This window comes from Emydura macquarii, unplaced genomic scaffold, assembly GCF_026122565.2.
Source record: "Emydura macquarii macquarii isolate MOO-44397 ecotype Brisbane River unplaced genomic scaffold, CSIRO-AGI_Emac_v2 contig_3692, whole genome shotgun sequence".
Lineage (NCBI taxonomy): Eukaryota > Metazoa > Chordata > Testudines > Chelidae > Emydura > Emydura macquarii.
In genome coordinates this window covers 4,711,397-4,734,531 of record NW_027133829.1, presented here as the reverse complement: position 1 = coordinate 4,734,531, position 23,135 = coordinate 4,711,397, and the positions used below count along the sequence as shown (strand labels likewise).

The window sequence follows — 23,135 nt, the reverse complement described above, 5'->3', positions numbered from 1 at the left end:
TGATTGCTCATTATTGCCGCCCCCCCACATAGCCCCCCCTGTTGGAACCCTCCTATACAGCCATTCTCTGGCCACCTCCCTACTCCACAGCGCCCTCTGTGGGAACCCTCCTATACAGCCATTCCCTGGCCACCTCCCTACCCCACAGCGCCCCCTGTGGGAACCCTCCTATACAGCCATTCCCTGGCCACCTCCCTACCCCACAGCGCCCCCTGTGGGAACCCTCCCATACAGCCATTCCCTGGCTACTCCCTCACCCCACAGCGCCCCCTGTGGGAACCCTCCCATACAGCCATTCTCTGGCCACCTCCCTACCCCACAGCGCCCCCTGTGGGAACCCTGCTAGGCAGCCGCTATGCAGCCATTCACCGGCCACCCCCTACCTCCGCCCTTTCTCTCGGCTCCCTCCCCCCGTGCTGCTTCCGCCACGTTCAGGCCGCACACATTTGTCTTGCCTTTGGCGCCCAACCCTCCCCCTAGCGGGCGGAACCACCTGTCGTAGCCAGCATGGGTGGGGGGGGGTGAGGAGGGGAGAACTGTGTGTGTCTAGCTACTCGCTCGCTCAGCGCTGGGCTGGGACGGGAGCGCAGCCTTTGGTGTTGGTGGTCGGCACCCCGCGACCCTCGCTGGTGTTCCCCTCCTCGCCTCGCGGGCCTGGCCCGCTGTCTCCGACCCCCCCCCCTCCAGATCCCGAGTGGTCCGCTCCGAGGGGGAGGCTCCGCCGCCATTTTGTTTGTGTGCGGGCTGCAGCGCCGCGAGCGGAGGGGGAGGTTGCGGAGAGCGGGCCGGGTGCCGCCGTCAGGCGAAGGAGGCCGAGCGCGGCAGGGGCAGCTACCGCCTCCTCCCCCTCCCCGGCAGACATGTACATCAAGCAGGTAAGGCGGCGAGCCGGGCCGGGGCTCGGGTCCAGCTTCCCCTGGCCGCGGACAGGGTCTGGCCGGGCCCAGGCCCTACATGGGGGGAGCCGCTCTGAGGCCCCGCTCGGGGGGGAGTGCTGGGCCGTGGTGTGGCGGCGGGCGAGGAGGCTGTTGGCAGGAGGGGGTCGCCGCCCGGCCCGGCCCGGCCCTGCCCTGCACTGCCCTGGGGTGGGGCGCTCCCTCTCCCCCTCCCCGTGTCTCCTGAGTCCGCGGCTGCTGCTTGGTTTCCCTCAGAGCCCGCCCCGCTGCGCTGAGTTGCGGCGCCTCTGCAGGGAGCAGGCTCGGCAGGGCGCCGCCCCCCATCGCCCCGCCCGGCGGGCCTGGAGCTCAGCCCTTTCTCCCTCCCCCAGCCTGGGTGAGGGCTGTGTAGGTACAAAGACGCGGGAGGAGGAGGAGGGGCCGCGTTGGAAGGGAGAAGGGGGTGGGAGGTGGCCCCGCCAGGGACGCCTCTGTCAAGTGTGGACCGACTTCTGTGGGTGACCGAGACGAGCTTCCCAGCTTCCAGAGAGCTCCTCTTCAGCCCTGGCTCTGGAGAAAAGAAAGGGTGCAAAGCTAGGAGTGCAGAGGGGACAGAGGTCGAGGAAGTAGCCTCAGATGGTGGTGGTAGCGCCAGTCGTTCAGGACCTTGGAAGTAGAGGCGTGCAAAGCCGCGGTTTGAGGCGTACTGGTGGCAAGTTTTGTTCTGCATATGGCACAGTGATTGACATCTTCTGTGACCGTGCAAGAGCTAAAAAATATTCGTGTCCCCCCTAATATCCATGAAGTCTTGATCAGTAAAAGCAAGGAGAGTCCAGTCGCACCTTAAAGACTAACAGATTTCTGCGGGCGTAAGCTTTCGTGGGCTGCAACCCACCTCGTCAGATGGATGAAGTGGAAATCACAGATAGGAGGTGTGTATAGCTATATACATCCAAGGGTAAGACACAGCAATGGGGAGGGCAAGTGCTAACAAAGTCGGTTCAGTTAGGGTAGATGAGGCCTATTCACAACCATTGACTAGAAGGTGAGAATGTGTGAACGGTGACGATTACTTCTTGTAATGAGATAACCGTTCCAAGTCCCTGTTCAGACCCAGTCTGGTTGTGTCAAGTTTGCATATGAGTTTCAGCTTTGCAGTTTCTCGCTGAAGTCTGTTTTTGAAGTTTTTTGTTGAAATACGGCAACTTTCAAGTCAGCTACAGTGTGTTCTGGGAGATTGAAGTGCTCTCTTACTGGCTTATGGATGTTATAATTTTTTATGTCTGATTTGTGTCCATTTATTCTTTTGCGTAGTGACAGTCCGGTTTGGACAATGTACATGGCAGAGGGGGATTGCTGGCACATGATGGCATATATTACATTAGTAGATGTGCAGGTGAATGAGCTCCTGATGGTGTGGCTGATGTGGTTAGGACCTGTGATAGCGTCACTAGAGTCGATGTGCGGACAGAGTTGGCAACGGGGTTTGTTGCAGGGATAGGTTCCTGGGTTAATGTTCATGTTGTATGGTGTACGGTTGCTGGTGAATATTTGCTTCAGGTTGGGGGGCTGTCTGTAAGCAAGGATAGGCCTGCCTCCCATGGCTTGAGCGAGTGAGAGATCATCTAGGATAGGTTGTAGATCCTTAATGATGTGTTGGAGAGATTTTAGCTGGGGACTGTAGGGGATGGCCAGTGGTGTTCTGTTGTTGTCTTTGTTGGGTCTGTCCTGTAGTAGGTGACTTCTGGGTACCCGTCTGGCTCTCTCAATTTGTTTCTTCACCTCCCCAGGTGGGTAGTGTAGTTTTAAGAATGTTTTATGGAGATCCTGTAGGTGTTTGTCTCTGTCTAGGGATCGGAGCAAATTCGGTTGTATCTTAGGGCTTGGCTATAGACAATGGATCGTGTAATGTGTCCAGGGTGGAACTGGAGGCATGAAGGTATGTATTGAGGTCAGTTGGTTTTCGGTATCGGGTGATATTAATGTGACCATCTCTTATTTGTATTGTGGTGTCCAGGAAGTGGATTTCTTGTGTGGACTGGTCCAGGCTGAGGTTGTTGGTGGGGTGGAAACTATTGAAATCCAGTGGAATTCTTCGAGGGACTCTTTCCTGTGGGTCCAGATGATGAAAATGTCATCAATGTAGCGTAGGTAAAGAAGAGGTACTTGGGGACGAGTTTCAAGGAAGCAATGTTCTAGGTCAGCCATAAAAATGTTGGTATACTGTGGGGCCATGCCGGGTGCCCATAGCTGTGCTTCTGACTTGAAGGTATAGATTGCCTCCAAATCTGAAGTAGTTGTAGGTCAGGACAAAGTCACAAAGCTCAGCTACCAGGTGTGCCATATCATCACCAGGGGAAATGTTCCTGATGGCTTGTAGTCCATCTTTGTGTGGAATGTTGGTGTAGAGAGCTTCTGCATCCATAGTGGCTAGGATGGTGTTTCCTGAGAGAACACTGATGGAATGTAGTTTTCTCAGGAAGTCAGTGGTATCGCAAAGATAGCTGTGAGTGCTTGTGGCATAGGGCCTGAGGAGAGAGTCCACGTAGCCTGGTAATCCTGCTGTGAGAGTGCCAATGCCTGAGATGATGGGGCATCCAGGATTCCGGGTTTGTGGATCTTGGGTAGCAGGTAGAATAAGCCTGGTCGGGGCTCAGGGGGTGTGTCCGTGTAGATTTGTTCCTGTGTCTTTAGGGAGTTTCTTAAGTAGATGTCGTAGTTTCTTTTGGTATTCCTCAGTGAGATCGCACAGTAGTGGCTTGTAGAATGTGGTGTTGGAGAGTTGTCTGGTAGCCTCCTGTTCGTAATCTGACCTATTCATGATGCCTATAGCACCTCCTTTGTCAGCCTCTTTGATTATAATGTCAGAGTTATTATTGAGGCTGTGGATGGCGTTGCATTCTGCACGGCTGAGGTTATGGGGCAAGCGATGTTGCTTGTCTACAATCTCAGCTTGTGCACGTCAGCGGAAACACTTTATGTAAAAGTCTAGTCTGTTGTTTTGACTGTCAGGAGGAGTCCATGCAGAATTCTTCTTCTTATAGTGTTGGTAGAAAGGTATTTGTGGGTTAGTGTGTTCAGTGGTGTGGTGGAAATATTCCTTGAGTTGGAGATGGCGAAAGTAGGATTCCAGGTCACTGCAGAACTGTATCGTGTGTGGGGGTCGTGGGGCAGAAAGAGAGTCCTCGAGACAAGACAGACTCTTCTGCTGGGTTAAGTATATAGCTGGATAGATTTACAATATTGTTGGATGAGTCAAGGGTATCACAGTTGTGGTCCCTTGTGGCATGTAGGAGCTTATATAGTTTAGAATCCTTTTTCCTCTGTAGAGAAGCAAAGTGAGTGTTGTAAATGGCCTGTCTTGTTTTTGTAAAGATCAGGCACGTGGAAGTTTCTGTGGAAGTTTAGCTTTTCATGAGATGAAATGGATGTAAATATATACTTCCTATCTGTGATTTCCACTTCATGCATCTGACAAAGTGGGTTGCAGCCCACGAAAGCTTATGCCCGCAGAAATGTGTTAGTCTTTAAGGTGCTACAGGACTCTTGTTGTTTTTGCTGTATACGGACTAACACGGCTTATACTGGAACTTTTCGTCTTGATCAGTGAATCAGTCCAGAGGGCAAGTAACTTGATTAATCAGTTTGACTGTGGTGAGCAGTTCTTACTATTGTAGAGTTTTCAGATTACTTTACAGATAAAATAGCAGGATGTCTAGAAAGGAGTAATTCTTCCAAAATAAAAGGTGGATTTTTACAAAACACGTTACCTTGTAATTTTAACAATCTTTTAAAAAAATCCTATTCTAGACATAACCTCATTGGGAACAAAGCATTGTTAAGAGGTAACGAACAATGTATTATGTACTTGGGTGTCAGCTAGTTTCACTCACTGAGGGTCTGGTGGTGGTTGGGGGATTTGCAGGCCAAAACTTCTCCTGTCTGAAGGCCATTAAGAGGTGCTGGAATCATTGCTGACATTACTCAAACCCCTCCATTCAGGAGTGCCAGATAAACCTACCTCTTTCTGAAAAACTGTTTACAGGCCTTTTCTCATTAAACTGATTTGTTCAGACAGAGACATTCTTCCATTATTGCTCTGTCTCAAATAATCTTTTGGGGAGAAGATTGTTTACTAGGTAATTCCAGCAAAATCTGGAGTCATTAGCTCTAAAACCAAACTAACTGGGTTAATAAAACTGAGTGTAACACAGAGACTGCAAAAATTAAGTTCGTGTTTAATCTGGCAATGAATTAAGATCATAGGCCATAAAATCATAGAAATGTAGGGCTGGAAGAGACGTTGAGACATCATCAGGTACAGCTCCCTGTGCTGAGGCAGGACCAAGTAACCTAGTCTTAGACCATCCTTGACAGGTGTTTGTCCAGCTGTTGTGAAAAACCTCCAGTACTAGGGATTTCACAACTTCCCTTGGAAGCCTATTTCAGAGCTTAACTATCTTTAAGTCAGAAAGGTTTTCCTAATATCTAACCTAAATCTCTCTTACTGCAAATTAAGTCCTTTACTACTTCTCCTATTTTCAGTGGACATGGAGAACAGTTGATCCTCCCCCTCTTTGTAATAGCCCTTTGTAACATATTTGAAAACTTTAATTGGGTCCCCTCCTTAGGCTTCTTTTCTCAAGACTAAACATGCCCAGCTTTTTAAATCTTTCCTTGTAGGTCAGTTTTTCTAAACTGTTTTTCATATATCATATTGTTGCTCCCCTCTCTCTTCATGTATCTACATCTTTCCTGAAGTGTGGTACCCAGAACTGAACACAGTACTCCAGCTGAGGCCTCACCAGTACTGAGTAGAGTGGGACAATTATCTCCTGGGTCTTTCTTACAACTCTCCTGTTAATACGCTCCTGAATAATATTAGCCTTTTTTGCAACTGCATCACATTGACTCATGTTCAATTTGTGATCCCTGCAACCCCCAGATCCTTTCCAGCAGTACTACCACCTAGCCAGTTATTCCCCATTTTGTAATTAAGAAGGAAAAATTAAATACACAAGTGCAATACTTTGCACTTGTCTTTATTGAATTTCATCTTATTGATTTCAGACCAATTCTCTAAATTTGTCAAGGTTCTTTTGAATTCTAATCCTGTCTCCCAAAGTGCTTTCAACCCCTCCCAGTTTGGTGTCATACACAAGTTTTATAAGCATACTCTCCACTTATACAAGTAATTAATAAAAACACTGACTACTACTGGATGCAGGACTGACCCCCATGCGGGATCCTACTAGATACATCCTTCCAGTTTGACAGCAAACCATTGATAACTAGTCTTTTGTGTATGGTATTTCAACCAGTTGTGCACCCCGTCATAGTAATTTCATCTAGACCTCATTTCCCTAACTTGCTTAAGCGAATGTCATGTGGGACTGTGTCAAAAGCCCTGACTAAAATCAAGTTATATCACATCTACTCCTTTTCTCCTGTGACTAGATCAGCATCCCTGATTCATCAGTTACCTTTAGAACTGTTGACCATGAGGTGGTGTTGATTCACTTATTACTCTAGCAAAGGTACATGTGTTTAGTGGCTACATTCCTTTCTTTTTGAGAGATCCCAAAGAGTAGTTAGGATTGAGCTATTTTCCCATCTTCCCTGAGGGATCTGTTACTTCTCCCCTTCCTGTTTTATATGGGGCTGTTAATAAGGAGATATTATGTATGGTGTCTTAGTATGTGGGTGAATCTTAACTTGATATTTAAACTTCATTTATCGTGTCAGATGAGAAAGAGACTGACTTACTCAGTGCTTAATAGAGCTAGAAGCCTGAATGTCTGTGTATTAACCTATAGATACTGGGAGATGGAACCAGAGGAAATGGCCAAGATTGTATCATTTTACTTGAATAAAGGGTATACAAGCTGTTTCTCAGTTTGCAAGTTAGTGATCTGGTATTATCAGGATACCCAGAAAAATTGGTAACTAGCTGGAGTTACCAATAGTGCTGTGTGGTGTTTGTGCTCTGCAGATGAAGAATAAATTGCATCTGTGAGGGGCCAACTATCTGATTTCTAGGTGAAGTTTTGGTTTTAACCTCCAAGATCCTATATTTGTTAGATCCTGTGTGCCTTGGAGCTTGCTTCACTTTGCGTGATACCAATGGAGTTGTATGCAAGCTGACAGCACGAGTTGAAACTAAATGTTTTCTGTGAAGGGTCCTTGATTCATGAACTCCGATCTACCCCTGCTGTTTGACAGAGCCTTTTAACAACAACAACAACAACAACATTTTAAAGAATGAATCAGGACATCCACTTCTCTTCCCCACCTTCCCAGTCCTTTATCTTGCCTGTTTAGACTTTTGAGCTTTTGAGAGTAGGGGTGTGTCTTCTGTTATATGTTTGTACAGTTCCTAGCACAATGGAGGACTTTAGGTACTACAGATAATGCTGCAAAGCTCATGTATTTTATCAGGACTTTTCAGGGTCAGAATCTGAATGGGGCTTTTGTAGTAGAGGGAAAGATTGTTTTGGCGGGTTGAGGATTTTTCTAGTCTTTTTAACCTAGTGAGTTTGTGTGTGTGTTTGATAATTGTATGTATAGTACCTAAATCCCAGAATAGGTGCTTTTTTAAGTCAATTTTGAATAAATACAGGGGGATGCTGGGGTCAGAATAGTGGAAAGGAAGATGCCAACAAAGCTATTTTATTTAGAAGCAGTTTTGATTGTATAATCCTTACTTCAGCAGTGAGAATATTAGTAGGAAAACAATATTTGTGTTTAATAGTTCATCTGTTTCTACCCAAAGTTATAGTTACCTATTTGAGACACAATTACTATTTTCACAACAACAAGGTTTCAGAATGTGAATAAGCTGGAGGGAGGAAGATGAAGACAACACCAATGCTGTTTCTCCTACAAGAACCCCCCCCCAAAAAGTAGGCTGGAGAAATGCAATTTTTTAAAGAGATTCTGTAGTTTTCTCTCATGTCCTCCTTTTTGGCTCTTACTTGAAGGGAGTCTCCTTTTGTGATTGGAGGCGATTGCTTGAGATACATATACTCAAAAGTTAGCTGAGCTTTTTTGGTATGTAGAACCAGTTTTGAGATACAAATACTCTATGCACTATATTTTACTTTATCCGACCGGACCAAAATTTCCCCTACATCCAAGGAAAAAAAAGGGAAACTGACAGTATATCTGAGATTTGCAGTGTTGTTGTAGCAGCTGTTTTGGCCCCAGGATATTAGCGAGATAAGGTGGGCGAACTAATGTCTTTCACATACAGAAATTGATCCAATAAAAGATAAGCTTTCATGCTACGCAGAGCTCTTCTTCAGGTCTGGGAAAGGTACTCAGAGTGTCACAGCTAAATACAAGATAGAACAAATTATTTACTATAAGTAGTTAACACACATTCTAAGGGACCATTCATGATGAAAATCTGTTATCTACAGGTTGGCCCTGAGACACACAGAATAAGCTCCAAGGAGAAAGTCTAGGATACACACTGTAACACACTTAAAATTCCACCAGAAGAATAGATCATATCATGGAATGGGCCACCCAAATACTCCAAGAGAATCTGCTTCTATACAGGAAAAAGAAACCTCTGACTACACACCCCTAGTTGTCACCTACCACCCCACGCTTGAATCCATATGGGTATCATTAAATAGTTGCAACTCATATTCGATGGGGACTGCATCCTGAAAGAAAGCTACTCATAAACTGATTTTGCGGTGAGAAAGAAGTTTTTAAAAAAAATCTCACCATTAATTAATTTCTCAAAATGAACCTTGATCTGAACTGCAAGACTGGAAAGAAAAAATGACTAAATGTTTTGTGTTTTTTTTAAAAATAGAAACCTATTCATTTGAGTTAAAAATTTAAAATCTTGTAGCTCTTTTTTTAAAAACCCCCCAACTGTTTAAAGATCAAACTAACTTAATTTCCTTGATTTTTAAGATTATTAAACTTATTTATCCATTAGGTGATCATCCAGGGATTTCGAAGCTATAGAGATCAAACTATTGTGGATCCTTTCAGTTCAAAACATAATGTCATTGGTAAGTTCTTATATATATATATTACAATGTGAAATAAGCATTGCCTCATTATTTTTTGATCAAGGGTCAAGTCAGTAGTCTGTATGATTTTCGATAGCCCTTCAAATTTCAGAGGCAGTTGTGTACATATTGGCTAAATTTGAAACTGTTCTTTCTAGTAATGTGTCAGTGATGTATTACAGGACCCTTTCTACTTGCAACAACTAGAATGATTATGATTTGCAGATAATTTACTTCTAATTTTGCCATAATGACCATTTGTTCATTGACTTTAATCTTGCAGTGAGCTTCTGTGTAGGCAGACCCCTCCACCTATGCAGTACTCCATTGCTGTGAGTGAGTCTCCACACAGATACAGGGTTCACCTGCATGTAGCTTGTTGAAGGATCAGGGCTGCAGAATACTTGAAGAACTCTCTCATGATTTATATTCTGGATGTCTGGTGATACCCCTTAAGGTTCAGCCTGATTAAAATATTTTGAGTGCTGCTATGTAGTCTGTCACTTAAGCTGACTGACTTGAAAGAAAAATGTCAAAAAATGAGTAGAAGTATTGTCAAATTATGTTTGATGTGTCAAGTGTTAATATGTACTAAAGTGCAAAATCCAGCAAAAATGAGCATTTGGTAATTTAATTGTATGTTTAAAGAGCTGAGTGAATTCATAAATACAAATTATCTTTAAGAATTGCAGATAGTGTATTTATTTATAAAAGAGGGATTATTATTTACACCATTTGTTCATAAAAAAAAATTAAGGATACCATCTGTCCTCAAAAATCGGAAGAAGTATTTATTTATTCTCCACATATGTTTTTAACTTGTAATTAAACTATAGTTATTTGCAACAGATCATTGAACAATGCTGTCTTAAAAAAAATTCCAATCAATCTGCAATCTTAAATCTTGTTTGTATGCATGTAGCTATATAAATTGTAACCTGATAGTCAAGTGTATTTTTCAAATGCAGTTGTTTTTGTTATTTGGCAAACACATTAGTTTGCTCTAGAGCTTTACAGGGCAGCTAGCGATGATTTTCTCTTATTTTACTTCTGAGAAAATAATTTTATACAATTAGAGTACTGTATGTTTTAAATCCTCATACAATTCTTAATGTTTTAGTAGTACTTTTACTATATAATCGGTCACTTCTACTTGATCATGTAAATTAGTGTAACTGCTCAATTTCTGAAAGTAAAATTTCTAAAGCATGTTTGTCCCTTTGGATTTGGATTGCCTTAACTTGACTGAGTTGTAAATATAAGTTGGCTTGCACTTCCCTTTGTTGTTATTTAAATAGGAATATTTGATCCTCTCAAAGTTGTGTGTAATTTTTCCCCATCAAACTGGTCTAGACCTCACTAACTCAGCTTATTTAATTATTCAGTGAGTCTAGTTGTTGAATGGAAAATGAAAATGGAAAACCTCTTTCATAGGTTTTATAGATCAGTGTTTCTCAACAACCGGTCCATGGACTAGCACTGGTCAATGAGATCTCCCTGATACAGTATAGGAAACTAGTCCCTGATATCAAAACGATTGAGAAACACTGTTGTAGATCACAGTAATGTCTCTTTTGGGGAGTGGGAGGGAATTGGGGCCAGGGAACCATTCTATATTATTCAGGTAATGATTATGTGATCCATCTTCCTAAAAGGTTGTTTGATTCCTGGAAGGTTTTATTTTGTCTAGATTAACTAAAATTGGATTCTTAAATCATTTCTATAGTTTCCTGTATATTGTCATACTACTTAATTTATTTAAATTCATGAAAACTTCTGAATTTATAACTTTTTTACCTTTTAATTTTTAGTGGGAAGAAATGGATCTGGGAAAAGTAACTTTTTCTACGGTAAGTATTTCTGTTGCTATATGTAACAGCTAAATGATGTGACTAAAAACATTAAACTGTTTGTTACTTGATTTTTTTCAGTTTTACTTTATGCACTTGTTTAATATTCAGTTTCCCTTGTGTATGTCTTTTACATTGCAAAAGAGAGGCAAGGGTGGGGCAATCTTTAAAAATAGAAAGACGGAAAACTAGAGACTTTTTTTTTTTTTTTAAACACTTTTAACTGAGTGAGTTCTAAATTGTCTGTCATTTAAAAACAAACCCCAGAATATTTTAGGTGGATCGGGTAGCTCCTCTGAGAGTCTTTGGCAGTTGTGATGCTTCTCCATTGTGCTTTATGTAATTTTGACTGCAGCTTGTGGATCTAGCAATATAGTCTAGCAGTTGCTTAATAGCACTTATGCTGTCTTGAGGCTATATCTACATTAGACTTTTCTGGAAATATTTATCACCTTTTCTAACACCAGTATTGCTCAACTGGTACCAGGTCTATGTGACATAGTAAAAATCCTGGTGGCTGAAAGATACTTGTTTACAGTACTATTATTTCACCAGTTCACTGCACTGGTGTTGGAAACAATGGAAAATATTTCAGAGAATTGTTTAGTGTAGACAAGGCCAAGTGACCAGGACCCAAGAACATTGTTTGTTTGTTTTTAAAAGAATGAGACACTGTGATTTAATGCTTCCATGTTACTGTTAATATATGAATTTAAGAAGCATACATTTTGGTTATAAAGAAACAGACTGAGTACTGCTCTGAAAAGAAAGAACAGACCTTTTGTACTTCTTTTTTTTTTAAATTACAGCAATTCAGTTTGTCCTCAGTGATGAGTTTAGTCATCTTCGCCCAGAGCAGAGACTGGCTTTGTTGCATGTAAGTGAAGATATTTTAAAACAAAAGGATGTAATATGTGTTAAAGTATTTTGTTGTTATAAAGTAGGCCACTCACTGAAATGCAAATACTTTAAAAACAACTCTTGTTGAAAGTGTTTATAGCAGCTTTCCCCTCTGTCTCCTGGCAAAAGTTATTTTGGTATAAATTAATATAATTATGCTGCCTTTTTGTAACATGGCAAGGGAACCACTAATTTCCTGAACAAGTAGTACAAAATTCTCACATGCATCTCAGTCTTTAATGTTCTTTTCAGCTTATAGACCTAACTATACCCTAATATAGTCAATCAAGAAAGTTGCAATACTACAAAATACCAATGTAGTATTTGAGTTCCATATCTTCTAACTTATTAAATGTCTACAACAGTGCAGCAGAAAATAGGATATGATACTCTAGCACACAGTTGTGCGTTTTATATAATTCCTGCACTGTAGACAGCAGACACAATGTACATGTATGACCTTTTGAGCCGTACACGTCTGTCTTATTTTCAGAAATGTAAGTTTAAAAATTGTGGAATAAGTATGTTAAAATAAATACTTTTCAATCTTTGAGAAATCAAGAAAAATATACATTAAAAAAATTAGTTTAAAGAGGGAGTAATCTAACCAAAATCAATATTTTCTTTCTTTAGGAAGGCACAGGTCCTCGTGTTATTTCAGCATTTGTGGAAATTATTTTTGACAACTCAGACAACAGGTTACCAGTAAGTTAAAAAGCATTTCTAGAGAGACATATCTTATCATTTGACTACCTTCTTAGTTATTTGAATCTTCATTAAAGTAATTCTTCTTTTGGGTCAGTATTAGTGGAAAATACTGTGAATGAATCGAAGATGACTTACAGGCAGTTAAAAATTTGTGGGTTTTTTTTGTTTTCTTAAGATTGATAAAGAGGAAGTATCGCTTCGCAGAGTCATTGGAGCCAAAAAGGATCAATATTTCTTAGATAAGAAAATGGTGACGTAGGTACACTTCTTTTCCTCCCCCAAAATGAACTGAATACAGAATATTGTAAAGCATGATGGAATCATTCAGAATATGTATATTTGTTTATACCTTCAGATTTAATTAATTTATAACATCTGAGTTCGTTTTCCAGCAATATTTAATATTAATAGTCTGCTAATAGATCTTCATTTTTAGTTCTTCTATAATCTCTAAACTGTGACTGGGTTGAGTTTTATATCCATTGACCTATCCATTTAATTTCATAAAAGAAAACTATATTCCCAAAATGTCTCTTATTCTTTTTTCAAAAACTAAATTGACATTTATTTTGAAATTAAATATTTACCACCTGTAGAGTTTGAACATGAAGAAGCCATTTCCTGCTTCCTGACAAGTATGAGGTCTGATTCTACAAATACTTCATGTGTAATTCTTACCATTAGGCCTAGTAGCAAGTACTTGTATGTTGACGCTTTAGGACCAAAAGAGAATAACTCCATTAGATTCAATGGAAGGATCTGCACTTTTCTATTTTTAAATTGGAATCTGTTTTGAAATAACAAATTGGCATATAAAAAAAAGAAAATAGTTAAAGAAAAAACTTTCTTCATAGGCACATGGTATTCAGTAGTTTTAAGACTACATATAACTAGCATACCCCAAGCTTCCACACAGTAGTTCAGTCTTCTTTCCATTCCCATCTCCTCAAAGGCCAAGGTTCTCAGCTTTAGCATCAAATTCTGCACTGACTTTTGCTCCACACAACTACGTTGAAGTTAGTGGAATTGTACAGGTTGTAAATAGCTCAGAATTTCATTCCCAGTCTGCTGGTCCCAACCATTTATGCACTTAACGCCTTCTCTTATCCTCTTTTGTCACCAGGAATGTACGGCTGCCAGTAGACAGAGACGTGTTTAGTATAATTGGTGGTGATATGAAACAATCTTGTCTGGGGTTTCAGATTGTGCTCTCAAACTTCTGTACACAATCTGTGTATGAAGAATATTGTTACTGAAAAAATAAGCCTTTATATAGGGATAAAAGTATTTCAAAACAGACTCCAACTTATATATAATCAGCAATACTCTTCCCCCCCCCTTCTTCCTATTGAATCTAATAGAGATTTTATGACAGTGCATGTGTGTATACACACACTTTTTTAATGAAACATTTTTTACTCCTGGAAGGTTAGGTGATAAATCACTTGAATTTTTTTCCTTTATCTGAATTCAGCTTCACAAACTGGTGTCACAGGGATTGAAGGCTGTCAAGTTCAAGGGCCATTCTTATCACCTTACAAACTTACAAAGTTTCTCTAAAACTTTTTTACACTTACACTGTAGATGAATTTGAATGCCTATGAAAGTGAGGATTGATATTACTAACTTGAGCCAGTCATATCGTGGGCAGACACTGTGAATTCTTTCTAAACTTGTTTTACCAATAGTCCTTCGTTCTCACCAGCTATTCCAGGCCTCCCTTTCTCTTGACTGTTCTCTTCCAATCTTGCTATATTAATGGGGCAAGGATCATGTGAATAAATAGGGTCTAGAAAAGACTACTTTCACCTATGACCTTACCAAAATTTGAACCTTACTCTCCAGAGCTGAAATATTAGTAAGTTAATCCACAGTAATGTATTAGCAGTAACAATTACTTTTTTAAACCTGACTTACAGAAAAAAAATCTAGTATTTTGTTTCTCTCGTTCAAGTTTTATCATTCAGGCATGAAGACAAAGTTGCCCAACAAAGCCAGAACTAGATGTATTTTTATTCTTAGTACCTCTTCATGTTTAAATTGCCCAGTAAAACTGGTAGATTCCTCTTTATCGGAATTGGGAGAAAGGGTAAAATTCTAATATCATGAGATCTATGGGCATATATAATGCTTTATTTTAAAATACCTGTGTTAAACTAAACTATGGCTTTGCCATCTTTCTGACAACTCAGCAGTGTGGCTAATCGCTGGCTGATGTCTCCACTCTTCCAGATGGCCATACTTCTATATCACTTCCCCTCGGTGTTTGAATAGTCATCAAATGACCTAATTAATTATTGGATAGTGTTAATGCTGTTACATTAATTGTATAATTCTCAGCAACTTGCTTTTAATACCTGAAAACGAGAGGAAAAGAAGCAAATCTTATACTAAATTCCAAATAATTCTTTCTGACATCTGTTTCTCCGTTAACTGTACTAACCTGCTGTGATGTAAGGGGTGCCTTTTTTAGTTGTAATCTCTTCCCAGCCCCATATCTCTTGCTTAGTTGCTTTCTGTTCTTATTTTCTCATTTTGTGTTTTATCAGTTTAAGTTTTAGTACGTGATAAGACATTATCATATACAGAAACTTCTTTGAAGAGATAGTGCCCTGGTCTACACTTACCTGGAGAGTTGGCGGCAGTCGACAGGAGTTACACAAGCTATGCAGAATAGCTTGCAAAACTCGCATCGACTGCTGTGCTTCCTTTCTGCGTGGCGTCTTCACTGCACTGCACTGATGGGAACTGTGTTCCCGTTGACGCAGTGCTACACCACTTGAGGGGGTGGTTTACCAGCGTCGACTTCCTGATCGATTGAGCGGGTCTACACTGACTGCTCAGTCAATCCAGAAAGATCTATTTGATGGCGGTGACTTTGCCACTGTCAGTATAGACATACCCAGTAATGGAGAGCATGCACCGCATGCATTTTTCATATAATGTGTTGTATAGGTTAAGTATTATTTTGCTGAATTTGTTCAGTGGTCATATTTGTCATATGTAGTTTTAAAAAAGTATACTTACTATTTGAGATATTATTTACAGAAAAAACGATGTGATGAACCTTCTTGAAAGTGCTGGGTTTTCTCGCAGTAATCCCTACTATATTGTCAAACAAGGAAAGGTGAGATTGATTTAATTTTGCTTTGTGATAACCACTCATTTATAAAGAAAGTTCAGACTTTTTGGAGGACTACAATTTAACTTAATTATTACTCATGAATAATAAGGCTTTCTTTTTACTTTTAAACTTTATATAAAGGATTAGTTCTTCCTGTGCACTCTTATTTTGCAACGGATTCCTCCATATACAGCTCCCTTATATAGAAATAAAGTAGATGTAATTGTGTTCCTCCATTGTTCTGATTAGAAACATCTATATTATAAGTCTTACCACATATAATGTTGCTGTACTCTAAAAGCTCTATTTAAGCACAGAGAAAACTGAGTCATAACATGTGCATCAGTGTAGCTTTCCAAATCCTTGGCTTCCAAGAAGAGCCATGAAAATAATTAGAATCACCACTTTATCCATTTTTTTTGTTCGTATTTCAGTAGGTTGTATTTTCCAATTCAGAAAGTTTTGAAAAGTTGTTTTACAGAATTGTCCGTATTTAATCTGTTTGACTTTCATTGTGGGGCAAGACATGTTTATTTTAATGTCCTGTCTAATGGCTGAATCTGCCAATTGTCTGTATTCATTATTTTGACTTCATAATCCTAAAAATATTTCTCTTGACCAAATTATTCATTTTATCTGCAAGTATTTGACTGCCAAGCAAAACTGAAAATATTAGAATAATATAGATAATTCCAGTTTAGCAACACAAGATACATTTTTGCTATAGAACTGAATTTACCAAATTGAGGAACAAATAAAAAAACTTGAGTTAGAAAGTAACTCTGTGCTAGTGCAGGAGTCAGGATCCTATTACAGATTAGAAGCCAAAGTAGATATACTATTCTTCATGCTCTGTATAAATTGAAAACATTTATCTACAAGCGTTCTATAAGGATGCAGCAACTAAAATTCTGATGAAGAGTAGTAAACCTGACACAGGATTAATTACTTAGAGCCCATACAGGGTTCCAGTAATATTAGAACAGCAGGGGCTAGTGGTGTGAGGCACTCCTGCAGCATGGGATAAGGTTTTTTGGCATAATATGTTGAAGTACATTGCCTTATGGAGATAGGGAAAGTAAGAGGTGGTTTTGCCGCAACAGAATATTAATGCTCAAAGTTGAGTTCTGTGCAAATCAGTTTAAGATGATATATTTTCTCCCTTTGAAGTCCAAGAAATAGTGACTCATTTACTGGGTTTCAGTAAAGTCTACTAGCATTTGAAAATTAATAACAATGAAATACAAGCAGAATCATACAAATATTCAATTTCTTGTCTCTTTTAAAAAGTAACTGATGTCTCAAAAGGAGGAAAATAGTGTAAATTAGAATTTCTAATCTTCCTGGAAAAAAACACTCCTGAAGAATTGTATCCTTAAGCAAGTATATATAAAAGTCAGCAGGGTGGGTTTTCAGACGAATGCATCATACTAGCTTGGCTTTAAGCTTATGGTACCTAACTGGAAAGAATTATCAAGTCTGTAGATAAACTAAGTGAGAATTAATGAAGTTCTGTTGTAATTAAACAATTATAAGAGATATGCCCCATACTAGATCTCTTATGTTATTTTGATCATTATTACTGTATAAGGAACATGATATTCAAAATGTAATCTTATAACTTTGTTATCTTGAATTCTTAGATCAACCAGATGGCCACAGCTCCTGACTCTCAGAGACTGAAGCTGTTAAGAGAAGTAGCTGGTACTAGAGTGTATGATGAGCGTAAAGAGGAAAGTATTTCCTTAATGAAAGAAACAGGTAAAAATAGTTGTTTTTATCCCGTGTTTCTTTTATATAAGGAATGTCATCACAATAGTTCCACTAATTTCAAGGATTTACAACTTGCTTATTAAAAATAATTCTTTGATTTTATTTGTAAATGTTAAATAACTTATATATACTTCAATAATTTAAATTATTTTACTTTTTTTTTTTTCACTCCAGAGATCCCAAAGGGCTTCACAAACTCTGTATAAAACACCTACACATTAACTTACTGCTAAGTTGCAGATGGCAGTTAAGTTGGTAACCCAGTACACACCATGCTGCACCAAAGTAGGGGGAGGGGAAATTTTTATATACTGCCACTGTTAAAATAAATAACATTTATAAAAAAAAGTTGTGTTGTGATTCTAACAAACTTACAAAAGCCAGAAAATTCAAAATTAGGGCCACAGCATCATGTATTCTGTAGCCATGAAATTTGCTACGGGATTGTGCTCCACAGTCAGTTTTTACTTTTTAAAAATTATGTTAATAGCCCTTATTTGTGGACATGAATATGCAAACTGGCATTGATCTCTTCCTGAGTCTGTAGGTACTCTGAAACAATAGCTCTAACTTTTGTGAACTTCCCCATTCACTTCAGTCAGGGCCCCGTGGACTCTGCAAATCCACAAATATAGAAATTTGACACTTTTCTAAGGAAATCAGTTTTTTTTTACAGTGGAATTTTTGCTATAAACAGGCTTTCCATGTTTGGGTCTATCTTCCTACCCTACCTGCTCCTGGCTGCAGCTATCTCTTGTTCTCCAATTTTCCCCATTGGGCGTTAATAAGGTTACAGTGTGTTCTCCCTACACTGTTCTATGGAGTCAGCCAGAGTTGGAGCTTCATTTGCAGTCAAGGAGTGGGGGAGCTAGAAGTTCAAGCTGGCATGCTTGACTGCCTGAAAAAGAGAACAACTGAGGCCCAGGAGCAAAATCTCTGAAAATGGCTTCTCTCTGCCCCCTTCCCTGATATACATGGGGGGAAAAGGAGGTTCTGAGATTGGCTGCCTGGACAATATAAGAATATTCAAGGCCTGGGAAGTGGAGCTAGGCTACTTGATGAGCATCATGCAAAAAAAAAAAAAAAGTCCTCTGAAATTGACTGATTTTACAACAATGGATGACTTCAGCTGTTAGCCATAGTTGTGTGCATTTGTGGTGAGGGGTGGCGAGAGAATAAATGAGTGTTGCAGCAGAACTTAGTGGTTGTTGTCATGGAATTTGGTCTCATTATACCAGGGAGTCCATTATCTCTGGTTAAGGCAGCAATTAGACTTTCAATTCATGTTGTGATGCCTTTCTCTCATTCTTCCCCTCACCACCTTACCATGCCCAATTTCTTATACACCCAAAACAAACAAAAACCTCAACAACCCAGAAATACTGAATGGAGTAACAGCTCTATCTCCAAATTGTCTAGCCTTTATTTTTCATGACCTTCATATTGACTATATATATATATATTTAATTTTTTTTACTTACAAAAGCCTTTGCTATAAGTAGAATTAGCATTTATTTTTCAGACATATCAAAAATCACCATGCATTGAAAATGGCCTATGGTATCAATTTGTATTAGAATTTAACACCAAAGTCAATTTAATCACATCCATGCTTATGTCATCCAAAATACTACCTGCCCTATATTTTTTATATAAATTGCTATTTTATAGATAACAAGAGTGCCTTTAGAAAGCACCAATCTATGCAATCATACAGTGAAACATGCAAAAATATTGATGTAGTTTAATGAAAATTCCTGACTTTTTTAAAAGCTTTTAAAAGTTGGTTGGCTTGTTTATGTAATTTAGATGTATTTGTATCAGGCTTCAAAACAGTGTATTAAATAAGACTTTTCAGTGCAGCTTGATATTCATTTAGGAAAGCCTGTAAAACATTCTGTTGAATAGCAACATATTGACATGATTATTCAAAGTCCTTATCAACTGCTCAAGAAAACTGTTGAGAAATCATGGGTATGTAAAGATAGTCATCATCAATTTCCCATGTAAATTTTGTGTGGATAGTTGGCAATGAGCATTCTCTCCTGCCTGTTTTTGAGGAGCTGTTATCTTCTGGTAACTTCAGTGTGCTGAAACCATTGCCCTCTATATCTTAAAAACGTTATTTATTGTAAATTTTATCCATACTCTAGCTTCTGTAGAAGTGGATAGATATTTTTCTTTTAGTGCCGGTGTTTACTTTCCTTGATCTGACACATTTCTCCATCCCAGTGTGGTCCTTCTGCCAGAGTTTGTGAGGAGGTTCTTAGAAAGCAGCCTGTATTCTGCAGTTTCTGTACTGATGAAATTCTCCCCCAACTGGATCCAGGTCTTAGAGTCCCTTTATACCACTCCATCTCCTTTACTTTATGTATGGGAAGAGGGTGTCCAAAAAAGACTGTTGCTGTGGCTTGTGTAGAGTCTTTTGACTAAACTTCCATTTACAATTTAATTATCTTTGTTAGATTTCTAAATTGTGAGGTTGTAGAACACACATTTGAATTGATTTAAATTACCCTGTATTTGTGAGACATGGAATTTATATTAGACCGTGTTAGTGTTGAGACCTAGAATGCAGTAGCTTAAAAATTGAAAGCTCCATTTATAGATATTTGCCAAAAATATAACTTTTGGGTGTTTTCTGGAATGAAAGTCCAAGAATGGTTTAATTCTGTTCCATGTATGGTCAGAATAGTTGTCCATTAATTGTCTCCAAGTGAGAAACAGAAGTAGAGTTGGAATAGCATGAGCTTTGGGAATAGGAATTTTTGGAACGGGGGTGTGTCTGAAAGTTAACTCCAGACCTAGATCTTAATTTCAATCAGTCAGTTTTTTCAACAAAAAAGCCTTACTTATGAGTCAAAGATAAGAGAATGATGTAAAAAGAAAACAAATATCATTCTGAATATAATAATAATTGAGTTGCTATCTTTGTCTTGCTTCTCATTTTCTAAAGAGGGTAAACGAGAGAAAATCAATGAGTTGTTGAAGTACATTGAAGAACGATTACATACCCTGGAAGAGGAGAAAGAAGAGCTAGCTCAATATCAGAAGTGGGATAAAATGAGGAGAGCTTTAGAATACACCATTTATAACCAGGAACTCAATGAAACCCGTGCTAAACTTGATGAGGTAAAGCATCTTGTTACCCTTCATTATATAATTCCTTTGTTACAGACATTTCATGTTTAAACTTTCATAGTTTTGTGTGGAATAGAATAGTTAAAATTGTGTGATTTTTATGATCATTAATGTACCAAATTAACATTTTCTTTCTGAATCAATTAAAAAAGGACCTTATTAATTAAGTAGTATTATTTCTGTACAGCTTTCTGCCAAACGAGAAACAAGCGGAGAGAAATCCAGGCAATTGAGAGATGCACAACAAGATGCCAGAGATAAAATGGAGGTAATATTAGAAGTAGTGTATTAACATGAGCAATTCAAAATTTTTGCTTTGGCTGTATGTAGTCTAATTGCCCTGAAAAGTCTTTTGGGTTACTCTTTTGTGTGTGAACATTTCAGTCTGATGTTTCATATCTGAGTGAATTTAAACTCAGACTTTGGAGTTATTTAATTATTTAATGCTAAGAAGTGGAAAATGGATCCTGTCAAACCAAACTGATATATTTTTTTGATGAGATCACAGGTTTGATTTCTAAAGGTAGTAGTGTTGATGTAATGTTCTTTGACTTCTGTGAGGCATTTGACTTGGACTGCATAACATTGTGATTAAAGAAAACCCTAGAACAATAAAAAATGAATATGGCACACAATAAATGGATTGAAAACTAGCTAACCAATAGGTCTCAAAACATAGTTGTAAATGGGGAATCATCATCGAGCGGGTGTGTTTCTAGTGGAGACCCTCAGTTCTTGGCTTTATGCTATTTAACATTTTTATCAATGACCTGGAAGAAAACATAAAATCATAACTTATAATGTTTGCAGACAACACAGAGATTGGGGAGTGGTAAATAATGAAGAGGACAGGTCAGTGATAGAAACTGAGCTGCATGGCTTGGTAAGCTGGGCACAGACAAATAATATGCTTTATTATATGGTTAAATGCAATATATATATATCTAGGAGCAAAGAATGTAAGCCATACTTGCAGGATGAGGGACTCTTATCTTGGGAATCAGGACCCTGAAAAACAGTTGCAGTTCTTGGTGGCTTATCAGCTGAATGCGAGCTTCCAGTGCAACGCTGTAGTCAAAAGAGCTACTGTGATCCTTGCATGCATAAATAGAGGAATCTCAAGTTGGATAGAGAGGTTATGTTAAGTCTGTTTTTGGTGCTGGTGCAACTGCTGCTGGAATATTGTGTCCATAATTCATGAAGGATGGTGATAAATTGGAGCAGCTTCATAGAGGAACCATGAGAATGATTAAAAGATTAGAAAACATGCCTTATAGTGATAGACTCAAGGAGTTCAGTCTACCTGGCTTAACATAAAGAAGGATAAAAGGTGACTTATTCAGTCTTATAGGTATCTACATAGGGAAAAAATATTTAATAATGGTCTCTTCAGTTTAGCAGAGAAAGATATAACCCAATTTAATGGATGAAAGTCAAAGCTGGACAAATTCAGACTGGAAATAAGGTGTAAACGTCTAACACTGAGAATAATTACCAAGGGTCATAGTGGATTCTCCATCATGGACAATTTAGAAATCAAGGCTGGATAGTTATAAAGATGTACTCTAATTTAAAAAGGAATTGAGGGAGTTCTATGGCTTGTATTATACTGGAGGTCAGACTAGATAATCACAGTAGATTTTTCTGGCCTAGGAATCTCTGAATCATCTATCAACGTTCCTAAATTTTAAAGCAAATTAAACAATCAACTTATTTTTAAGGTTAATTTAAAGATTTTTGGATTTCATATGGTGATGACTCTGTTCTTCTCAAATTGACTTTGCATTCTCTTTAGTCTTAATGGTTAATAAAGCTGTCTTGTGCCTGTTCCTTTAAATGGGTACCGACATATGGATTAAATCAAGCTATGATACACATTATTAAACAAAGTTTACTACATACCTCTGTTTATGTAGGATATTGAGCGACAAGTTCGGGAACTAAAAACAAAGATTTCAGCGATGAAAGAGGAGAAGGAACAACTCAGTGCTGAGAGGCAGGAGCAGATTAAGCAGAGGACCAAATTAGAACTTAAAGCTAAGGACTTGCAAGACGAACTAGCTGGCAACAGTGAACAAAGGGTGAGAAGCAGCTGCAAGAGTAATATGTACAAATACGGTATTTTGTATGGATAACATTTTAGGCTATAACTTATGTATGTTTATGAGTAACAAGGTGTTATTAGACACCTACAATTAGATGTAAGATTTAATTACATTGTAAGAACTTTACAGCAGTACAAGAGTTTTGTGCCCTGATGTGCATAGCACACTTTTGAATGCTATAAAACATAATAATAGATCAATTACTTCTTTCTGCCTCCTCTTGTAAAATCAACCTGCTGTAGCTGTTGTCCGTGCCTTTTTTCAGTCAGATGGTAAATACTAAAGGGAGAATGTTGTGAATCATCTAAAGAAGATCATTCAATGTAGCAGCACTGAGTTGCACTCAACTGTTTGGTCTGTACTGACCTTTGTTTCCCTGCTAGTGTAGGAGCACTTTCTCTAGAATAATACTATATACCAAATCCCCCTCCTTGCTGATCCAAGGCTGCTCCTGAACCTGCCTCTCCCATATGTCAAAGCAGTGTAGCGTCAGACAAGCAGTGGAGTCCATCGAGTAATTTTACAACTGTTAAAATATGTTCCAGAAATGCCCTACTATGTTCACTAATTCAATGATTGTACTAAGTTGATCTACTAAGTTACTGTTATTAAATATTACTTTGTTT

At 38.9% G+C, this 23,135-nt stretch overlaps 1 protein-coding gene across 1 annotated transcript in view; it reads left to right on the top strand.

Moving 5' to 3' along the window:
• The first annotated feature begins 725 nt into the window (after window positions 1-725).
• Window positions 726-23,135, top strand: part of SMC3 (structural maintenance of chromosomes 3) — a 47,187-nt gene continuing 24,777 nt past the window's right edge. Inside the window, exons 1-11 of the mRNA XM_067536959.1 lie at window positions 726-875; window positions 8,833-8,908; window positions 10,720-10,758; window positions 11,568-11,635; window positions 12,292-12,363; window positions 12,542-12,621; window positions 15,415-15,493; window positions 17,134-17,251; window positions 20,220-20,395; window positions 20,592-20,672; window positions 22,321-22,485. Of these exons, the coding sequence (XP_067393060.1) occupies window positions 861-875; window positions 8,833-8,908; window positions 10,720-10,758; window positions 11,568-11,635; window positions 12,292-12,363; window positions 12,542-12,621; window positions 15,415-15,493; window positions 17,134-17,251; window positions 20,220-20,395; window positions 20,592-20,672; window positions 22,321-22,485 (969 nt within the window). The 5' untranslated portion in view covers window positions 726-860. The remainder of the gene's footprint in view (window positions 876-8,832; window positions 8,909-10,719; window positions 10,759-11,567; window positions 11,636-12,291; window positions 12,364-12,541; window positions 12,622-15,414; window positions 15,494-17,133; window positions 17,252-20,219; window positions 20,396-20,591; window positions 20,673-22,320; window positions 22,486-23,135) is intronic.